Source organism: Mesoplodon densirostris, chromosome 11, assembly GCF_025265405.1.
Source record: "Mesoplodon densirostris isolate mMesDen1 chromosome 11, mMesDen1 primary haplotype, whole genome shotgun sequence".
Taxonomy (NCBI): domain Eukaryota; kingdom Metazoa; phylum Chordata; class Mammalia; order Artiodactyla; family Ziphiidae; genus Mesoplodon; species Mesoplodon densirostris.
The window spans coordinates 7,471,209-7,493,178 of NC_082671.1; the positions used below are offsets into that span (position 1 = coordinate 7,471,209).

The window sequence follows — 21,970 nt, forward strand, 5'->3', positions numbered from 1 at the left end:
ACAAGGTAGGGAAAGTGGGGGTAGAGGTGAGATTTCTGGGAGTGCATCTTGTTTTATAATTTAGGTTTTAGAATCATTCACGGGTTTAGAATCGTCTATGGTACCCAGCCATGCTCAGAACATCGTAGCGTCTCTGTTAGTACCTCCTGAGCTAATTAGGTTTAGGCTGAGATGGAATGCTGATACCCTTTCACTGGGCCACACAGCACTCGTGTGGGCAGGAAGGCAAGTCTTCCACAGGAGCATGTGTCTGGCCATTGTCCCAGCTGGAGCCGAGCAGCCCCTACCTTATCCGGGAGGCAGGTGGTGGTGGTGCAGCCGCAGTCATTGGTGACGGTGGAGGCCAGGTACCCCAGTGGGCAGGTCACCACCGAGCTGGTACAGTTGCAAACACACTTGTACTCATCACAGCACTGGGTCTTCTGAAGGACTGGCGTCCGGTGCGGGGGACAGGAGGGTGGGGACTCCCTTGGGCATTCCTCCTTCCTGCAGGCTGAGGGGTAGCACGAGGTGATGCCCCGGTCCTGCCACACTGAGTGCTGCACTCAGCCTGGTTCCTAAGCATTCAGCTACTATATAAGGTCCCAGGGAACTCTAGCCCCAGAATATTAAGTCAGAAACACACGTGAGTCCAGCTCAGGAGCTGAGGGATAGTCAATCATACCAAAAAGTGGTCAGTCTGCAGAAAAATAAGAAAACTAACCCAAAGGAGAAATATGAAGCTATTTTAATGGAGAAGCTAAGGCTGCTGGGTGTCCACTCCACCACCTTCCTGGGCACATCTGGAAGGGGTGGGGTCCCTCCAGCTGCAGATACTCAGAGATGACTGGTGTAGAATCTCTAAGACCCAGAGAGCCCTGGGCACATAGGTACTGGTTAGCATTTTTATAAGCTGGTGGCTTATGAGATCCTATCCCCAACCTCAGTACCTGGAATATTAAATGACCTACAGTTTTAGGTCCTCCAACAATGATGAATGAAAAATGACAGCAATCTTGTCAAATCCACAATGTCCTTTTATCACTGCCAAATCCCATCCCATGCCTTTGCCTGTTCCCAGCTTTCTGCAGATACAACGTGTTCTCCCATACTCGAGGGCTTTCATCTCAGAACTCAAGTGAGATTCTCAATCAACAGGACGAGAAATGGGTATTCTCAGTAACTAAATATTGAATTCAGCTTCTTGACATGTCCAGAAACTGTCTTTAGTCCAACCCTATGCTTAAATTGTAGTATTTAGAAATTAAATACATAAACATACAGAGGAAGAAAAGTCTATAAATTTATTTGGGAATAAGATCCAGTGATTTGAACAAACCAAGGGTACATTCCTTCCCCTCCATGGCTTATGGGAGGGTGGGAGAAAATAAAGATTAGATCTGGAGGCTTCTTCATCTCAGGTCCAAATGCCACCTAATAAGCCCAAAAGGGGGATGCCTGCAGCTGTGTCCACACCCCGTTCCCCATCGTAGCCTGCGGCTGGGAGGAGTCTTAGGGGATTCAGTCCACGTGTGACCTTGACCCCTCTGTTCTAGACACACCCCAAGCCCAGACTCAGCTCACTAGAATACAGGATGCCTTCCCAGACCAGGGGACAGTGACTGCACCGCCCCGTCCTCACCCACGGAGGGAGAACTTACAGCAGGTGAAGTTGGGTCTGCACTCGCCGGGGTTGGTCAGTGTAGGCTGGAGGCCACCTTCACAGTGAGGCACCGGGGGCAGGTCACAGCTCACCAGGTCACACACTGAGGGCCCAGAGAGAGACGTGCACTCAGAGTTCAGCGAGGCTACTCTTGTGCTAGTGAGTGGCTCCTTACACTACATTCCTACTCACGCAGACCTTTACTGTTTCACATATGTGATGATGATGAGATGAAGGCAGAGCTAGAGATGGAGATAGAGGAAAAGGTACAGGAAGATGAAAAGATAGGGGAAGAGATGGAGATAGAGATGGAGATACACGGACAGGGAGGGGGCGGGGGAAGGTGATGATAGATGATAGATAAATAGATGATAGATAGATGATAGATACACAGATAGATGATAGATCGATAGATAGATGATAGGTAGATAATAGACAGATAGATGATAGATACATAGATAGATGATTGATAGATAGACAGTAGATAGACAATAGATAGAAAGATGATAGGTAGATAGATAATAGATAGGTAGATAGATAGATAATAGAACGATAGATAGATAGATAGATAGATAGATAGATAGATAGAAAGGTAGATAGACAGATAGATAGATACAAGCCATAGGACAAACTCATGTTGATTACTCTTGTCATCTGCAGGGACTCCAGATCTCGGCCAATCACTTGAGCCCTCTAGACTTCAGGATCATCTTCTGTAAGGTGGGCAGTCTACCTCACAGGGTCGGTCTATTGATGTCTTGAAATAATGGAAGGCAAAGTGCCTGGCACGTTGGAGAAGCTTCAAAATGTCCACAAAATGAGGGCTTTGAACTAAATGACCCCCAGTTCCCTCCACTGTTAACATCCTAAGACCTATTTTTACTAAATTGTTCTCCAGTCAGATTCGCCCCTCACCCCCACCCTGCCACATAAGGCTTCTCTTTATCCCTGATAAATTTCATCAGCCTAAAGCAATGTCTCAGATGATTTCTTTTTTAGATCCTCGGACCGTCTTGATCTATCTGCTCTCCCTCAAAGGTTTCATCGCCTCAAACTTCACAAGCCTGTGCTTTATGTCTTCATCTGTACAATTAATAAACGCCTGGGACAGGATGGGGACAAAGCACTAGAGACTTCCTGCCGTGTTACTCAGAATTCCATCAGCTCTGGATTCAGTGAATTATACCGTTATTCAGCCCATTATTCACAATGCAGGTTGCAAGCCTATAATGAAACCCTTTGACAAATAACGTGTTGAACTCAAGGTGCCCATGTGTGGCCTTTTCTACAGTTACTCTGGCATAACTGGCTCTGCAGTAAATCCCTTGCACCTCCCCCACCAGTGATTACCCCATTCTTTTATTTTTGAGGCATGGTTGATAACAATATTACATGTTTCAGGTGTACAGCACAGCAATTCACAATTTTTAAAGGTTATACTCCGTTTATAGTTGTTATAAAATATTGGCTATATTCCCTGTGCTGTACAATATACCCTTGTAGCTTATTTATTTTATACACAGTAGTTTGTACCTCTTACTCCCCTGCCCCTATCTTGCCCCTCCCCCCTTCCCTCTCCCCACTGGTAACCACTAGTTTGTTCTCTATATCTGTAAGTCTGTTTCATTTTTGTTATATTCACCAGTTTGTTGTAGTTTTAGATTCCACATATAAGTGATAGCATATAGCATTTGCCCTTCTCTGACTCATTTCACTAAGCATAATACCCTCCAAGTCCATCCATGTCGCTGCAAGTGGCAAAATCTTATTCCTTTTCATGCCTGAGTAGTATTCCATTGCATGTATGTACCACATCTTCTTTATCCATTCATCTGTTTTGTGGGGTTTTTTTCCTATTTTTTGGCCACGCCATGCAGCACTTGGGATCTTAGTTCCCCAACAAGGGATCGACCCCGTGCCCCCCACAATGGAAGCATGGAGTCTTAACCACTGGACCACCAGGGAATTCCCTACCCATTCATCTGTTGATGGTCGCTTAGGTTGCTTCCATATCTTGGCTGTTGCAAATAATGTTGCTGTGAACATTGCACCCCATTCTTTTTTAATGCTTTCAAAACTTACATTTAATAAGTCACAGCAGAATCTTTCTAGGAAACAAACCCTATTTTCCAGAGGCTACTCTTTCCAGGTTTTGGAAAATCCACACCCTGCTCCTGACCACGAGCCCCTTCAGCACCACCACCTTGGCCCCCTCTCCCCGGGGCGGGGCTGGGGTTGGACGCCGAGAAATGCCACGGGTGACACATACCACACTCGTACTCGGGGCAGCACTGCTGCGTGCTCTGCCGGAGACGGGCCACCTCGCACGGGCCGCACGCAGGCGCTGGGGGAGAAGAGGCCGCAGGGGTCAGAGAAAGAGACAGCGGTGCCCACTGCAGACTCTCGGCCGCGGGAACCAGCCAGGCCCGCTGACCAATGAGTCACCCGGTGTGCTCGGCTGTCCCCTCAGATGCGCCCTCGGGAGACCGAGGCTGAGGGCCCAGGAGGGGACAGCAGAGCGGGCACACACACACACACACCCGCCCCCGAGAGCTCTACCCCCGTGCAGGAAGGGGAGCCCAGCCCGGCGAGGCAAGCAGGGTGGGGCTGGCATGGGGAATCCGCGTGTGGATCTGGTCCACCAGGTCTGAAGACAGGGTGGCCTCGGGGCCTGGAGGGAGCCCTGAGGGAGGGGCCTCACCTCTGGCTGTGGGGCAGGGCTGTGTCGTGCAGTTGACCTTCCGCCCGCTGAGGCACGTGCAGATCTGGCAGGGCTGGTGGTCTGGGACCCACGTTTCCAGAAGCTGAGGGAGAACAAGGTTCAGAGAGGGCCCAGGACTTCATGGAAGTTGGGTTCCCCCACCCGTGGCTTGGTCTCCCTGGGGGACGCCCAGTGCCCGAGCCCCGCCTGGGTCAGAGCTGCACAGATGAACCAAGACAAGCTGACAGATGCTGAGGACCCTGAGGAGGAGGGAGCTGGAGAGGACTGGGGTGCCTGGGGCACCCACACTGCTTCGTACACTCAGGGGAAGGGCAAGCCCCAGGTCTCAGAAAACATGGAGCTTTCATCGCAGCCCTTCTGATGGTGACGCTAAAACAAAGCAAGGCGAGAAAATGAGGACTCCTGTGTCACCCCGCCAGCCACTTCCCAGGCCAAAGGAGAAGCTGGGCTGCAGCTTGAGAAAGATGCCACTCATTTCTGCAACGGACTTAAGACTATGCAGCAGGAAGAGCTGAAGCGGGGACAGCCGAACTCTCAGAACCCTCACACTGCTGGGACTGGTGGTGACGCTCCAGACCAGGGTGCAGTTTCCAGGTGAGGGTCACCAGGGCAGCAGGCATCCCCACTGCACAAGGGCTTCAGAGTCAGGAAGCCCCCCAACTCCTACGTCGGTTGGCTTCACCCTCCGTGCCACTGCCCGTTTCCTCCCAGGCGAGGGGAGGGCCCCCCAGCCTGCCTCCCAGAACTGTGCAAGAAGCAGGAGCTTCCCTGGTGGCGCAGTGGTTGAGAGTCCGCCTGCTGATGCAGGGGACACAGGTTCGTGCCCCGGTCCGGGAAGATCCCACATGCCGCGGAGCGGCTGGGCCCGTGAGCCATGGCCGCTGAGACTGCGCATCCGGAGCCTGTGCTCCGCAACGGGAGAGGCCACAACAGTGAGAGGCCCACGTACCGCAAAAAAAAAAAAAAAAAGCAGCAGGAGGCTGTGAAGAGCACAAATGGAACTGCAGAGCCAGGACTGGGTCCCTTTGGGCTCGGCCGTCAAGGGAAATTCCAGTGAAGTCACCCCTGAATAAACGCCTCCTTATCCAGCGGCTCAAAGGCCGCTAAAAAGTCCCCCGGTCAAGAAGGTCTTACTTATTCCCTCTGCTTCCATGGTCCGCAATCAGCATCTGCCGCGGAGAGGGAGAGAGATGGGACATCTCCGGGTCAACCCCTCCCCAGGCTGCCCGTCCTCCTGCGGGATTAAACCTTGGATGCTTCCCTTGACACCTTCTGCTGCATCCGTGTAACAGCCCACATCTGAGGGGCAAGTGTCACGTGACATGGTTTAAGGGCTTCACGTAAATGACTCATTTAATCCTCCCCGCAGCCCCACGACCGGGACATTCTTAGTTATCCCCACTTGTCCAAGGAGAAAGCGGAGGCCCTTGCTCAGGGTCACCCCCGTCGCAGTGCAGAGATGGGATCCGGACCCAGAATCCACTTGTTATCACCGTGTTCTGCTGCTTCCCGGTAATACGTAGCATGAAACACGTTCAAGATATTTCCCCAAAGGCTTTACACTGACTCATTGTACGTTCCTTCTAATAAACCCTATCGGGCGAGTATGACCATTACTTACACTGACCCGTGATGACACTGAGGCACAGACCAGGAGCTTGACCAGGTGGCACAGCCGGGGTTTGGACCCGGCATCCTGGCCCTGCACACCACATGCTCTCTCTCCAAACCATAGCCGCCAGGCTCGGCCAGCCCGCTGAGGGGCTGTGGGAGTGCCAGGCACTGGGTACACTGTCCCAGCCCTCGAATGGCTGACGGTCAAGCCGAGGAAATAGGACTTGCCCGTGAGAAGGTGAATGAGATCACTCAATTTTGATGCATCCACACCACGGAATACTACTCAGCCATAAAAACAAACTATGGAACGTACAGTGTGGATGGATCTCGAGAGTATTATGTTGAGCGAAAGAAGCCAGGCAAAAAAGGAGCAAAATACTGCATGAGTCCATTTACATAAAATTCCAGAAAATGTAAACAGATCTATACTGACAGAAAGCAGACCAGTTGTTGCCTGGGGATGGAGGTGGGGACTGGGGGTGTATTAAACAGGGGCATCAAGGAACTTTCGCAGGTGATGGAAATTTCATTATCTTCATCGTGATGACGGTTTTTACAGGCGAATGCACTTGTCAAAATTCATCAGATCGAAAATTTATATTTGGTGCTGTTTACTGTCTGTGAACTCTCCATAAAGGTGGACTCTAGGTCCATCCCCCTCACTACAAATAACTCAATTTCATTCCTTTTTTTTTTTTTTTTTTTTTTCCGGTACACGGGCCTCTCACTGTTGTGGCCTCTCCCGTTGCGGAGCACAGGCTCCGGACGCGCAGGCTCAGCGGCCATGGCTCACGGGCCCAGCCGCTCCACAGCATGTGGGATCTTCCCAGACCGGGACACGAACCTGCGTCCCCTGCATCGGCAGGCGGACTCTCAACCACTGCGCTACCAGGGAAGCCCAAAGGTGATTTTTAAAATAAAAAAAAAAGGAGTGCCAGGAGTGCAAAAGAAGAGTTCGCTAGGGCTGTGGGCTCCAGAGAGGCCTCACATCCTTGGGGACGTGGCCACTGCAGGAGGCTGTGCTTAACCTGGCGGGCAGGGTGCAGCCCTGAGGCCCTGTAAGCAGGACCCGCCTCAGAGGGAAGGAAGTTCAACCAGGACAAGCCTTGAGCGGGTGCCAGCGAGTGGGGGGAGAGGGAGGGACGAGGACCAGGAAACAGAACAGAGGCTGCAGCGGCTACTATTCCAGCTTCTCCAAGGGGCTGGGGAGACCCAGGGAGGGGCACAGGGACAGGCGAGGCTGGGCGGAGCAGAGGAAGGCGGGGGAGCTCACACGTCTCCCCAGGACTCTCTCTGCTCTGACTCTTTCCTGCTCTTTTACACTGATGGTGATGCCAAGAAAACCATAAATCAAGGGATTTATATTTAGACGTTTAAGTGGCAAAAGTGATGAGAGAAGAACGGAGATATACGTTTATGTATTAGGGGAGTTTTTTCTCTCTCTTTTTTTTTTTTTCTTTGGTTGCACTGGGTCTTAGTTGCGGCATGCAGGCTCCTTAGTTGTGGCATGCGAACTCTCAGTTGCAGCATGCACGTGGGATCTAGTTCCCTGATCAGGAATCGAACCCGGACCCCCTGCATTGGGAGTGCAGAGTCTTATCCACTGAGCCACCAGGGAAGTCCCTTTTTTTCTCTTTTTAAAAATGAACTCCAGACATCTAAAATTCAAGAACGAATTATACAGCTTTCCAACTCTCCTTGGCAACATCACAATAGATGACCAAAAGCAGGTGTTAAACGTCCTCTTCCAGGGATTTCCATTTTCCCAGGAAGCTTTAATGAGGCAGGTCACAGAATCTATGGCCCCTGAAAAAGAGCCCTGTCTGGCAAAGGCTAAGCTTCTAAAAGCAACCGCGGCCAACCTTACAGCAGTACACCGGGCGCATTATGCAGCCAATCGGCCAGCAGAGGGCACTCCTGCATCAGGACAGGCCAACTCCAGGCAGCCCTGTCTCAGCCCCCAGGTTCCAGGGCCTGGTGCAGGACTGTTACCTGGACAGAACAGGTAAGCGACCTGGCTGGAGTTAAAGATTAAATAAAGATGACAGGAGAACGACCTGCAGAGAATGCAGCAAGGGAAAACTGAAGTCTTCAGAGCCCAAGGTCAAAGCAGGCACTCAGCAAGTCACCAGGCACCACCCACCCCGGCCAGGATTTGAGGGAAGATGCAAATTAAATGTCAGCGCTGAGCCACTACAGAACAGAGAGGAGACAAGGCTCAGCAGACCATCTGGGTGATGCAGGCAATCCCCAGTGGAGCTGAAGCAGCGCTGGCCCAGCACAGCGGAGGCGGGGGGGGCGGCGGGGGGCAAGGCGGGACAGCCCATGCATGGCCCCGGATCCCTTTACAGCTGGCTACAAAGGCAGAGTGCATTTTGTAAAATAAACAAGAGCTATGGAAACTGGTAAATAGTTTGCCCTTCCAAAATCACCACAAGAGATTTCTACCCTGGATTATTTCCCCGAAGAAAAGCTTTCTGGGCTTTATTCTTCAGTTTCAAGAAAATTCACTTAATGGAAATGTTCTTCATATTAGATTTTTATTCCCTCTCTACTTTGATAGTCAAAGCTGGACTGGCTGGATATTTGTCTTCATCCGTTTAAACTATATTTTCTGAAATAACTAAAACCAGCTGTGTTCCCTTCATAGTTTTTTATTAACTAATTTTATGTCGCTTGATTTTAAAATGTATTTATCAGACTGTATCTATGTCAAAACACTGCACTATTTGGATGCCCTCTTCATACAACTCTGATGCATATTCCAGTGTGTGGGACGGAAGGGGCAGGGAGCAGGGAAAAGGGTCGGAGAGGAGGAGTGGGGAAGGGGGCAGAGACCCTAGGATAAAATTCACAAGCCTCCCGCCTTCGGGTCCCTGCAGACACCTGACTCACAGAGAGCCAGAAATGCAAACTTGAGCTTCCTTCTGATCTCGAGGATTCCAAGGAAGGGGGTAGAGACCATTGCTGACTGCCTCTGAGAGCACCTTGCCACCAACGGCAAAACCAGCCTGAAATGACCACTGGGTGTCAGCACCCCAGGGCAATGGTACACGTCATCTGCGTCCAGCGGGAGTCCAGGAGCTGTGCAAGTCAGGGAGAGCAATGTAAGGTTTTGTCAACTCTTTGGGGGAACATTACGGTACAGGCAGTTACTTAATTTGGCCAGCTGAAATATGGCAGCAGAGTGTGACTGGGCTTCTCTCCTGGTTTACCTATTACACTGTGAGAACAAACGGGATCCGCCAGGCTAAAGCCCAGCAACACAACAGAGCCAGTGGGACCATCCAAGTAATCGCCTTATTGGTGCCATGCTTACAAGGACACCCAGTCAGCTCAGAGTTTAGCTCACAGTTCCCGTGAGACCAATGGCAGGGCTTGGACACTATAGGGTGACCTGGTGTAGTGCACAGGGTCTTTTAAATCACCTCTTGTCATCTGAGCCTCAGTTTCCCATTCAGAGGGACATGTAATAATTACCCTATGGAGCTTTGGGGAGAATCAAATGAAATGGTCCATTTCCTAGCTTCCGAGGGCAGCGACAGAGGAGTGTAATCCTGGAATGATTGTTTTCATCATTCTCCAGTTGGTTAGTTAGCTTCACCGTGTGTTCTCCTAGTTCTGATCAAGTACAGTGTTAAGTCACCTGACCTGGTCCACTTAGTGATGGAGGTCTTCCCTGGTGATGATGGAGATGTTAGGTCTTGAGTGCAGCCCATGGTCACAGAACACATCCTCCTTTGCTAGAAGCCAAATGTGCTCCCCCTCTACCAGGCTCTGTGGTATCACTGCCAGTTTGAAAGGCAGGACCACTGCCCATACTCACAGGTCCACAGACACACACTGCCCCAGGTACTACAATACACACATTGGCAACTTTGAAGAGATATGACAGCCATCTGAGTCCAAGATGAGGGAGTTTGGTAAATGAATAGCCTTTCAAAATAATGATACCTGAAAGGCTAAGAGAACTGATGACTTGATGACTCAATGACTTCCAAGAAAATCAGCCCAAAGGGGACCTAGCAAAAGGGAAATTTCATGTATCGAAAAGAGCAAGCTCTTTGGAATCAGACAGAGCTTCAAATACTAACTCCAACTCCCAACCCCATCTCCTACAAACTGCATCCATGGGCAAGGTACCAAGCTCTCTAAGCCTTCATTTTCTCATAGGTGTTTTGTGAGTATTTATGAGAGGGGATGCTACACACACACACACACACACACAATTCTATAGTCTAATAAGTCTGAGAAGCAAAAAATTGCAATGTACATTAGCATATCAAAAGCTCTAAAGAATCCTGCAATAAAGAAACCCGTCTAACTTGCTTAGCTGGTGTTCTTTAAAACCTCTTGACCACAGGTAACTGTCAATACCTTGCCTGCTAAACACACCTTTGAAAAATGTTGAAATAATGAATATATAGTGCTTAGTACAATGTAAGGTACCTAATATATCTTAATAATGGTAGACATCACCATATAAAATATTCTTTTCCCATCTCCTCCTGGGTTCCTAGCATTCTACTAACATAGATATAATGATAAATATAGTAATGGTAGTAATGTGTTGTTACACTCTGGTGTTTGATCACACAGCTAACCCATGACAGATCCGGGTTTTGAACCAAGATGTGTCTGACTCCAAAGCCATTATGCCGTACTGTCTTTTTATCCCTCAGGGACCCCCCTGGAGAGCAGAGCCCTGCAGCCAAGGTTAGAAGGGGCCAATCACGGGTGAACACTTCCCCCTACTGGCCCCACGGGGGGCGAGAGGCCAGGGCTCCTACCTGGTGCCGGATCCCGTCGTCACCGACGCACTGGGTGCAGGCCTCCTCGGGGACACAGCTGCCTTCCAGCAGCACTTGGTGCAGGGGGCAGAAGCAGCCTTCTGAGGGATGGTCCCCACAGGAGCTCGAGTTGCCCTCACATTGGCGGGGGCAGCCGCGCTCACAGTGGTGGTAGACCAGGGATGGTGGGCACGGCACAGCTGCAGACAGAGAAGGGGGTCACCCTCAAGGGTCTGCACCAACCAGAGGGAAGTGGTTCAGCTTCAAGGCAGTTGATCATCTGACAAACGTGCTGGGTCAGAAACTGCTAGTTTCCACCAATTTTCATTCTCTCCATCTTCCATAGAAACAGACCTTCAAGCCGGGCACGTGGCCACACAGAATAAAGACTACATTTCCCAACCTCCCTTGCAACTAAGTGCAGTCATGTGATTACGTTCTGACCAATGAACTGTAAGAGCAAGTGTAGACTCTTAAAAGCTCCATCTTAAACCGTGAGGAAAAAGCACACCCAACTGAGGACGGAGCAAAGAACTAGAATCCACTTCGAGACCCAGGAAGAGCTGGGACTGCCTCCCTCTGATCAGCTGTGGGACACAGAATTTTACTTCTCTCCTACTTGTAGCCAAATTTAATCCCAACTGACCATGTGAACCTGTGTATCCTTAGGAAGTTCTAGGGTTCTTTTCTTTGAATACACACATGTTTAATGCTTCGAAAATTCTCTTAAACTTGAATAAGGAATCCACAGCTATGGAGGGCTGCCCTGGGAGAAAAGCTACAAAGTGATCCACTTCTCCCACTCTGGTCCTGCTCAACCCCTTCCTCCCATTTTCACGGTGCCAAGGCAGGTGGTAGAGAAGGCTTCCAAGCATTTAGAGCACCGAAGACTTTCCTATAAATGCACGACAAATTGCCTGGAAGTAGACAAATTAATAAGCAGAGAAGGTGTGATCGGTAACTCAGAAACTAACATTTTCCCCTTAATCTGCAGGTAGGTTGAAAGGAGACTGTGTCATCCACGGGGACTTGGAAAACCAGAGCCCCAAAGACACCTGGGGGTTGTCTAGTCCAACTATCTCATTCCAAGATGCAGAAACTGAGGCCCAGAAAGACTAAGGAAATAGCTGATGACCAGCTGAGCTGGGGCTAGGATGCCCAAGTCCTCCAGCCCCAGTTAAAGTTGTGACAGCATTATAATAATAAACTCGGAGACTCTGAGATGCTTGTACACATTGATTTCCCTCAAAAAAAAGGTCAGGGATTACATTAGAAACTGAGGATGTTGAAGTTCAGTGTTCTTATCACTCCAGCACCCCCTGAGAGCAGGAGCCATGTCTGATTCATTTTGGTATCCCTGACCTGTTAAATATTAAATACATGCCAAGTCCAAGTAAGGAAGCTGACCTTGGGAGGTGTCTACACTAGCAGTCCTGTGGTGGTTGTAATGAAGAAGGCTTCTTGGTATTCAAATGGCAAAATTCCACTCACACTTCAAAATCCTGTTCAGGCATGGGCTGCTCTGTGAGCCTTTGCTAATGCTTGGTGCAATTCCAAATTCAAGGTGACTGCTTAGTCTGTACTTTGCTGTTGCCTGGATGTGTCTAATACATTAAAATCACATTTGTATGAACTGCAGAACCACTGCTAGAAAGGACCACACTTTCATTTACATAGAAATTCATTACATAGAAATTCTATGTTCAAATTACTTATACATCTACCATCTTATTTGATCCTGAATGGAATCCTAGGAAACAGGAAATCCAGAGATTTTGATCTTCGTTGCCCAGATAAAGAACGTGAGGCCCAGAGAGGCTGAGCAGGTCCCCCATTTGTTGGTCTTCACAGCATTTGGGGGTGCCTAAGGAGACTCACCACAGAAATCGGGAGTCCTCCAGTCGACACACACCCCCTTGGTCCGACAGAGGTGGGCATAAGAGGCAATGGCCTCACACACTTGCTCCTGGTGGCAACTGTCCTGCTGGCAGATGGCGTGAAATGTGGCCGGGTCAAGGACTGCGTGGCACTCGGCAAACAGCTCCGAGAGGAGGACCTGGCAGTGGGAGCCCCTGGAGACGGGACATGGCTCCTCGGGACCCAGCAGGCATGTCTGCCCCGGCTGCTGCACCGTCCACTCCTGGACCAGCGTCTTCCAGTCTGAGGTGACTGTGCCGTCCCTCAGCATGAAGTCATTGGCCCCATTCTCATCACAGGTGCCTAGACAAGCAAGGCAAGACATGGTTAGGAGCCCAGCGGGCCAACCCCTTGAGGCCGGAGACCTGGCCATTCTCCATCACCGCCAGTGTCTGAACCTTACTACTGGACCCAGAAATAGCAGTGGCCAAGGGCCCTGAGGACAAAGCAAGGAGGGTTTACGTCAGGGAGGAGAGTCAGAAGATATTCTTACCACAGAGACCGTACATCTTTGAGGCAAAGGTCTTGGGGTTCAAGTGCAGCTGGAACTCGTTGTTTTGTGGGGTGAAGGTGAGGATGTGGCCCAGATGCTTGAGTCTGACCTCATACATAAGGGCACCATAGACACTGACCTCCATGTCCCCACCCACGTAAGGGGCAGGGACCAGCTTCCCATTCACCACCACCTGCCCAAAGAAGAAAACCACCCATCAGTAGTCAGGGCAACAAGGAATCCTAGGGTTTCACTCTTAGCCACTTTCCAAAGTTCCTGACAGTTCCTACACATTCACCCCACTCAAGTCCACTGTTATCCACAAACACGGACATTTGCCAGCAGCTCTTCAAAGACAAAGGAGCTTTGCAGAGCTTGGCAAAAGAGTGGACTCTTGTAACACTGAACAGACGGCCATGCATCTGGAACCCGAAAGCCCAGGGATTAAGAGGAAACTTGAGTCACTCGACAGGGAAGATGACGCCTCAAGAAAAGCTGGGGAAGTTGTTTATTCGCCAACTGGTCAGTGCCCTATCTCCAGGAGCATCTCATAGGACTACTTTAAGACTTGATTTGATTTGATTGGCTAGCTCTTTGGAGGCCCCACAATATATCTTATCAAACCTATTAAAATATACTCACATCCCACAATGAATATAATTTTTGCTGTAAAAATTTTAGAAGGCTTTTTATCCTTTTGATTTTTATATTTTTGCCTATGAGCTACTCATTTAATATATGGCAAGCTGTGATTTTTCAGCAATCACTGTGCACGTTCAAGAATTCTTGCAAGAGGAGAACATCTAACCCATAAGCTGCTTTCACGTAATGAAATATTTACGATTTCTAAATGAACGTGTAAAGAAGTTGGCATAAAGCAACCTCTTGTAAACATCGAATCAAACATTTATTTTTTATCAGTTTGGCAGTTTTCTTTTTGAATCTTGGGTCCACACATTTTGTTTGGGCCCAGAATATTTTCATAGGCCCTAACTATTTTCCTTTGGAAGGTTCACAGGCCCTGGGTACAGGGCACATAATGCCTCCTGGGCAAACAGCCTGGTGTCACCCCCATTCTTCTACCAGGGCCAGAAACTGGCACTGCATTCACAAAGTCATGCTATCGAAAATGGACCCTTTCTTCCAAATCTGGACCCAAAATGACATGAAATTACACCACGAGGAAGATAGCAATGAGCCCCTCCTACAAAGGTGGCGCTCTGCTCACAGGGCAGGAGGCCGAGTCCCCAACAGGAGCACCAGCTAAAACCAACTGCCACCGGGTCCATGTGGCCTCCCCAAGGGTCTGCCGCTGCCACATTACGGGACTCACAGAAAGCACCTCCTACCTCCATGTTGCTGCGGAGCTCAACCGAGACACCGTTATGTTTCAGCTCGATGGACTTCATGCAGGCCTGCCTTGCCCCGGCGCTGCAGGCATCGTTATGGAGCAGCACCTCCAGGTCTTGCTCCTTGTTGTGAAATAAGACGTACGAGCAGTTGCCAGTCAGCTTGAAGTGCTGTCCATCAAAGGTCACGATGTGCCGAGTAGAGCTGCCAGTGCAGACACCTGGACGGAGAGAGCAAAGGATGGACGTGACCTGTCCAGACTTCCTCTCCTGTCTCCTCTGCGTTCTTTGGACTGATAGGGAGACTTGCGAGTACATCTTTCCATAGACTTCTGACATTGAAAACCATGTGAATGCTTCACATACAGAAAACAAAGAGAATCAGCTCGGATGGCAGTAAGTAGAATTCAAAATGGAATACAAACAGATACAATGAAAAGAATAACATAAGTACACAGAAGGGAGCGGGGAAACCAGCCTAAATAACTTTGGGGAAAAATTTACTATATACCCAAAGGCTGAAGACAAAAAGAATTGTGCACAAATGTGTACTCTAGTTAGTAGATTTGTTTTTCATAAAGGTATTGGTTAGCAGTTCTGAAACTACATTACGTGTATTCTGTGTAGGGTCTACAGAGGAATGATGGCCCAGGGTTGTTCTAAAAGTGATCCTGGGCTTCCCTGGTGGCGCAGTGGTTGAGAGTCCACCTGCCGATGCAGGGGACACGGGTTCGTGCCCCGGTCCGGGAAGATCCCACATGCCGCGGAGCGGCTGGGCCCGTGAGCCACGGCCGCTGAGCCTGTGCGTCCGGAGCCTGTGCTCCGCAACGGGAGGGGCCACAACAGTGAGAGGCCTGTGTACCGCAAAAAAAAAAAAAAAAAAAAAGGGATCCTAAGAGAACTTCTGCTACACAGTAAGGAGGACGTCAAAAGAGAGAGAGAAAGAGAGACTATGAGGGGTTGGATGCAAAAACAAACAAATAAATAAACTAAAAAAAATAACAAAACAAAACAAAAAACCCAGAAGGATGGCAGGGTGAAGCAGCAGACAGCGAAAGAATATAGAATATGCAGCTGATATCAAAGGACCACTCCTGAGAGCTGGTAAGAAAAAGCTGCTGCCTTCAACACCTGCCAGGCCAGTGAGTGCAGGGCCCCTCACAGAACCACCAGTCACATAAGAACTTTGAGAAGCCACTTCCAGCTCCTCCCTCTCCAGACTCCAAGCTGGAGGGAGGCTGACTACACCCCTTTCCCAGAGGCCAGGAGCCCACACAGGGATTAGGGAGGTGTTTCAACTCTAACTCAAGTTCCAAGTCTTGATTATTACCCGAGAGTGGGCATCTAATTACCAAATTAAGACTGTGTTTGACGACTTAAAGCAACCACAGAACTCTTTATAAATAAACAGAAACGATATGAGGTCTGGTAGAGTTCTCATCCAGGCAAAAAGGAAATTTATCCCACTCAATAAATTCTAAAGGGAGAGTGAGATACAAGATACAGTTTTGACTTCAGCCCACAAGTTGTGTCTGTTCATCATAATCATCTTGATCCACCCACTGCTGAGCAGGGATCGCCATAAGCAAATATTTCTCCCAACCATGAGACAGAGGGCTAGCCCACCCCACGGATGAATGCTCCCCATAGGTCTGCATGTGATGGCGTTGACTATGTCCCCCTCTTAAACCAGGCCACTATGATGGTACACCCTGCATCCAACGCTCAAACACCTACAGGTATGATGGGGGAGCTTCCTGGGGTCTTCTCTCTCACCGCTGTACCTGCACTGCCTAGACCCCCTAAGGGTGACTCGTCAACAGCCAAGCTGAGCACTGACCTCAGAAAATCAATTCTTCCTTCTGGCTATGCATTATCTGGGGAAGTGCCCTCCAAAAGGCACAGGAAGGGAACAGGGAGCCCTGGGGCTGAACGGAAACACGTCCCAGGGTCACGAGAGGGAGGGAACGTGGGTGCAGGGGGAAACGGGCTTCTGGTCTACCTCTCTGCACGGCCAAGCGAAAAGCACTGCGCCTTGAACACCGTCCAAGCTGGAGAAGCAGAGAACTCACAGGGGCAGGTCCAGCGGCAGCCACAGGCCTCTTCCACCCTGATCGGGGACTGGCTGTTGGGGCAGGAAGGCTGCAGCTGCTGGTCACAGTTGACCCGGTGACTATTCAGCAAGGTCTGGCCATCTGGCAGGCAGGTCACTGTGTGGCACCGATCTGGCAAGGTCCAGATGTCCCCGGGCTGCAGAGAAAGAACCAGGTTCAGGCAGGGAATGGAATGAGGCACTTCAACATCCACCAGGCAACTGACCCCCTTGGAAAACATAGACTAACTAGGCCTTGGGCCTAAATGGCAAGGAGACAGGATACAGAACATAGGATTTACAGGTGGATCCACCCCAACCACAACCAAAATTTAAAAAAAAAAAAAGAAAAGGCTATAATGGTAAGAGGGAGAACTGGACCCAGACCAAAGGAGGAAAAGTTCACCAGGGGAACGAGGGCCCCAAATATACATTCCTGATCTTTCCTTCAAAGTCAACAGAAATGAACGTACCCTCCTCTCATTCCCGTCCTCATCCATGCAAACACTGATGAACCCTGAAACAGACACAAGCAAGATCTCTGTTCCCACCCACCATCCAGAAATTCCGAGCCATTCACTCGGCTACCTGGCTGGTCCTTGAAGCTGGATTAACTCTGAAAAGAACGTGCGTGGGTTTAGCAGTGAGGATGCAGGTACAGGAGATTAGGAGGACATCCTTCCGTGGTGCTTTGTGGTTAGTAGTCATTACAGTGACACAACAGTGATAATATGGCAACAACCACAATCAATATCTCCTTGTCCTCTTTTGTACATAGATCAGTGCCTAGTGAGAGGAGGAAAATGCAGCAAGAGGCTGAAAACTTAAAAGAGATCAAGATTCCTACCCAGAGAGCTATCATCTAGCAAGAAAGGGCAATAACTCTGTAGTAGGTTTTAGACTCACAGCTAATTACATTGGGAAAATATATAAAACCAGGTTTTAAAAAAAGCATGTATGGTAAAAAAATAAAAAGTTTCTAACCTTAAATCAACTTAAACTATGGTAGTTTGATGTTATGTTCTATGTTATTGTCATTTCTTTTTTTTTAACCTTTTCAGTTTCGTATTTTATTGAAGTATAGTTGATTTACAATATTGTGTTAGTTTCAGGTGTACAGCAAAGGGACTGTTATTTTTTTTCAGATTATCTTCCATTATAGATTATTACAAGATATTGGATGTAATTCCTCGTGCTATACGATAAATCCCTGTTGCTTTTCTAAAGCCCTTTATACCCATGCTGACGGTGAGTGCAGGGCATGGGGAAGAGGTCCATGATCTAAGGATGTTGGAGTTCCCTGCCTCTGTCTTCCATTTCTTTGTCCAAGAGCCCTGTGCTCAAGTTAGCATGGACAGTAAGGATGGAAGGAGGTCTATACACAGAGAACTTTCTGGTAACGCCTTGGAGGTTTGCCTTACGACCTTCCACGAGTAGAAACTTACAGGTCCCGGCCTATAAAACAAACTTACTTCAAGGCCAAATCTTGTATATGTGAACCTTTGAGTCTCTAGATGGGTTTGGTTGCTTTTGTTTCTGTTTTGAGGGGGATAAGAAAAACAACCCAAGACTCACCAGAGCACAGCTTGTGGAGGAAGGAATTACCCAGGGCGACCATGGTGGGAAGGTCTTCGATCCGCTGGAGCTGCACTACGTTGGAGCTGGCCCCTGGGCCCGCCAAGATCCTCAGCTGGGCCAAGTCATACCCATCTCCAATTCCGATGGGGAACACTGCCACTCCTAGGGTTACAGAGGAGCAAGAAAGGGTCTGTGTCAACCTTTGGTCAGGTGGGCTCAACATGCGCTGGCCTGAAGCTACACCCAGCGTGTGCATGGAGCCTCATGTTTTCCAAACTGGCCACTCACACCGACCCTGTGAGGAGGGCATTCAGTCAATCAACAAACGTCAGTGAGCTCCTGCTCTGTGTCAGGTACTGTTCTAAGCAGTGAGGATGCTGTAAACCAAGCAGATCAAGTCCTGACCTCATGGAGCTTACACTGCGGAGAGACAGACAGCACACACACAAGTAAGTAAACATCTAGTATTTCAGACCTGGATAAGTGCTTAGGAAACAAACAAAATGGGGTAAGGAGGATAAGCGTTACAAGGGTAGGGGTGAGGGTTATTGTTTCATACAGGATGGTTGGAGATGTGTGCAGTGAAAAGATGAAGGACAGAAGGAGCCAAGAGGACATCCCGAGCACAGAGACAGTGAGTGCAAAGGCCCTGGGGCAGAAAATTGACTGCATAGTCCAGGGAGGCTGGAGCAGAGAAAGCAGGAGAGGGACACAGATCGTGCAGAGCTTCAGAGGCCACGGGAAGGACCAAACATGTTCTCTGAATGAAATGGGGGCCAGCCGAGACTTGAGAGCAGAGAAGTGACACGGGTAAAGCTGACTTCAGTGTTTAAAGGGTCACTGCGGCTGCTCTGCTGATTATGAACTCCAGGGGGCAAGGATGGAAGCTGGTAGAAAGCTGTTCCAGGTAGAAAGCTATTACAGTAATCCAGGTGAGAGATGATGGGGGCTTGAAGTAGGAGACAGTGGTGGAGGTGGTATGTAGGTGATAGGCCATGGTGGCATTCTCAGTGTATTTTGAAGACGGAACTATAGTTTGTTGATGGATTGGATGGACGTAGGAGAGAAAAAGAGGAATTAAGGATGCTGAGGCTTTTGACCTGAGCAACTGGAAGGATGGAACTGCCATTTTTCTAAGATGGGAAAGACTATAAGAAGAGGAGATTTGGGCTTCCCTGGTGGCGCAGTGGTTAAGAGTCCGCCTGCCGATGCAGGGGACACGGGTTTGTACCCCGGTCCAGGAAGATCCCACATGCCGCGGAGCGGCTGGGCCTGTGAGCCATGGCCACTGAGCCTAGCGTGCGCGTCCGGAGCCTGTGCTCCGCAATGGGAGAGGCCATAACAGTGAGAGGCCCGTGTACCGCAAAAAAAAAAAAAAAGAAGAGGAGATTTGGATGTGAAAGTCAGTAATTCAGTTTATGCTGAGTTGCCTGTTAGAACATCTAGGTGGAGATGTTCTAATTCCTAATGCAGACTGGAGATAGGAATTCTTAAGTCAATCATGCATAAATGTATCTAGATGAATGACACAGAATGAGACCACCCAGGAGGTGAGTGTAAGAAGAGAAGAGAAAATGTCAGTCACAGGGCTTAGCCCGGGGTACATGCATCTATCTATCTATAGGTGAGAAACAGGCTTTGAATGGTTCAGTGATGCACCCTGGATCGTGTCTGTTTCCTCCAGACCACAGCTGCTTCCTTTCTCGATGAAAGTCTTTCTTTGGATTCTTGATACTAAAGGAGAAAAGTCTCCATCATAAAATTACCTCAATTAGTTCTCCAGAAAGTTCTAGGTATTTGCAGTTTGCTTAAGATTAGAGCTGATTTTCTGCTAGCAGCTTTTCAGCTTTTCTAAGCTGGTTGTATCACCCCAACGTACATCCTTTCCCTTTCAGGGTCCTTTTCCATAAAATAATAGGTTTCATCAATAGGTCACATTCATTCATTTAACAAACGTTAAATGGCCACCTATTTTGTGCATCATGCATAGACGATACAAAAATAAGCAAGATTTTGCCCATGCCTTCAAAGAATCCCTAGTTTATGCAAGAAACAGATATATAACATAAAAACAATGTGGTTTGCACATTTTGAGTAGTTCCAATGGTACAGAAAAGGGAGTGAATAACTCTCGGGAAGACACCAGAGGAAAGACATAGTGGGGTTTTGAAAGATGAGCCACTCTCCAGGGCGCACGGGAAGGTGTCATGTCATGTCATCCCACTCACCCAGCCCCCCACCAGTGCGACACTGCCTGCCCCGGCTCACGTGCTGTTGCTGCTCACAGCACAAGCTCTCATAAGGCACCGAGGCTCAAGCACACCTGCATCCGTCCCCTTCCTAAAGCAGCAGCCTTGGTCTCCTGTCCATCCTGCCCCCCCGAGCCCTTTAGGCTGGTACTGGACAGGGGCTCAGAATACAGGAAGGTCTCTGATGGCTCTCAAAGCCCCAAAATGAATCACTCCAGCCTCAGAGTGGAGAGAGGCTAAGGACACCACAGGCGCGGGGGTATGACTCAGCCCTGAACACAGAGGGAATATTTGGAGAAGTTAAAAGTTACAGTCAAGGTCTTCCCTGGTGGCACAGTGGTTAAGAATCCACCTGCCAATGCAGGGGACACGGGTTTGATCCCTGGCCCGGGAAGATCCCACATGCCTCAGAGCAACTAAGCCCGTGCGCCACAACTACTGAGCCTGCGGTCTAGAGCCTTCGAGCCACAACTACTGAGCCTGCGTGTCACAACTACTGAAGCCCGCGCGCCTAGAGCCCGTGCTCTGCAACAAGAAAAGCCACCGCAGTGAGAAGCCCACGCACGCAACGAAGACTAGCCCCCACTCGCCACAACTAGAGAAAGCCCGTGTGCAGCAACGAAGACCCAACGCAGCCATAAATAAATAAGTAAATCAATAAAATACATTTATAAAAAAAAAGTTACAGTTGAAAGCATGCAGACAAATGAAGGATAAACACACATTTATTACTGCTTGGTTTCCAAATAACACAGGGATTGGGCAATTTCCCGCTGTTTGAAACCAGGCCCCATGTGGGTATTAAGTTTTCAAAATCAGCCAGGACATTGGAAAGTAACCGCCACCCTCTCGGAACCCACTAGCAGTTTGCGGGCGCAGGACTGCACCCCCGACACTTACGGTTGGATCTGGCGGCAGCAGCAGCCGCATCCACTGAGTCCATGGAAGTGCCCATGACCAGGATGACCACCGCCTTCGAGGCTTCAGGCCTGGCACCGTGGATTTGGGATGTGACATAGCGCACCGCAAAGCCCAACGCGTCCCCTGCAATAGAGAACGGGCCACACAGTCAGTCCTGATGCGGGGAAGGTGGGTGTGAGGCCGGCTGAGCATCCTGTCTCCAGGGGCAGCCTTAGGTCATCGAAATGGAGTAACTCAGAGACTCAGAGAGTCTCACACACAAGTGAGATCGGGAAGAGCTCCTTGGCCCTTGGTTTACAGGGAAGAAAACTAAGGCCCAGGAGCCAAGGGGCCGGCCGGGGTTAACCGGTCACTTATGCCAGGAACTGGGGCCAGACGCGGCCCCTGCACCCCAGCCTGCCAGCGCGTTACCGATTTGGCTGGGGCCTCCCTCCTGCTGCATGTGGTCCACGAGGCTCAGTAAGTGGGTTTTCTCCAGGGGCACGGTCCACGGCACGTCGACGGTGGTGATGTTTCCATACTGGAGCACCGACACGTGGGTGAGCTGAGGGCCTGACAGGAGAGGAAGCACAGAAGCCACAGTTTGAATCAGGAAGAGCC

At 49.5% G+C, this 21,970-nt stretch overlaps 1 protein-coding gene across 1 annotated transcript in view; it reads right to left on the minus strand.

Moving 5' to 3' along the window:
• VWF (von Willebrand factor) overlaps nt 1-21,970 on the minus strand; it is a 133,454-nt gene that overhangs the window by 21,964 nt on the left and 89,520 nt on the right. Inside the window, exons 29-41 of the mRNA XM_060111711.1 lie at nt 21,782-21,922; nt 21,350-21,493; nt 18,198-18,362; nt 17,096-17,139; nt 16,603-16,780; nt 14,531-14,751; nt 13,182-13,374; nt 12,650-12,991; nt 10,772-10,971; nt 4,344-4,446; nt 3,912-3,986; nt 1,641-1,745; nt 288-493 (exon numbers count right to left, since the gene is read on the minus strand). Of these exons, the coding sequence (XP_059967694.1) occupies nt 288-493; nt 1,641-1,745; nt 3,912-3,986; nt 4,344-4,446; nt 10,772-10,971; nt 12,650-12,991; nt 13,182-13,374; nt 14,531-14,751; nt 16,603-16,780; nt 17,096-17,139; nt 18,198-18,362; nt 21,350-21,493; nt 21,782-21,922 (2,117 nt within the window). The remainder of the gene's footprint in view (nt 1-287; nt 494-1,640; nt 1,746-3,911; nt 3,987-4,343; nt 4,447-10,771; nt 10,972-12,649; nt 12,992-13,181; nt 13,375-14,530; nt 14,752-16,602; nt 16,781-17,095; nt 17,140-18,197; nt 18,363-21,349; nt 21,494-21,781; nt 21,923-21,970) is intronic.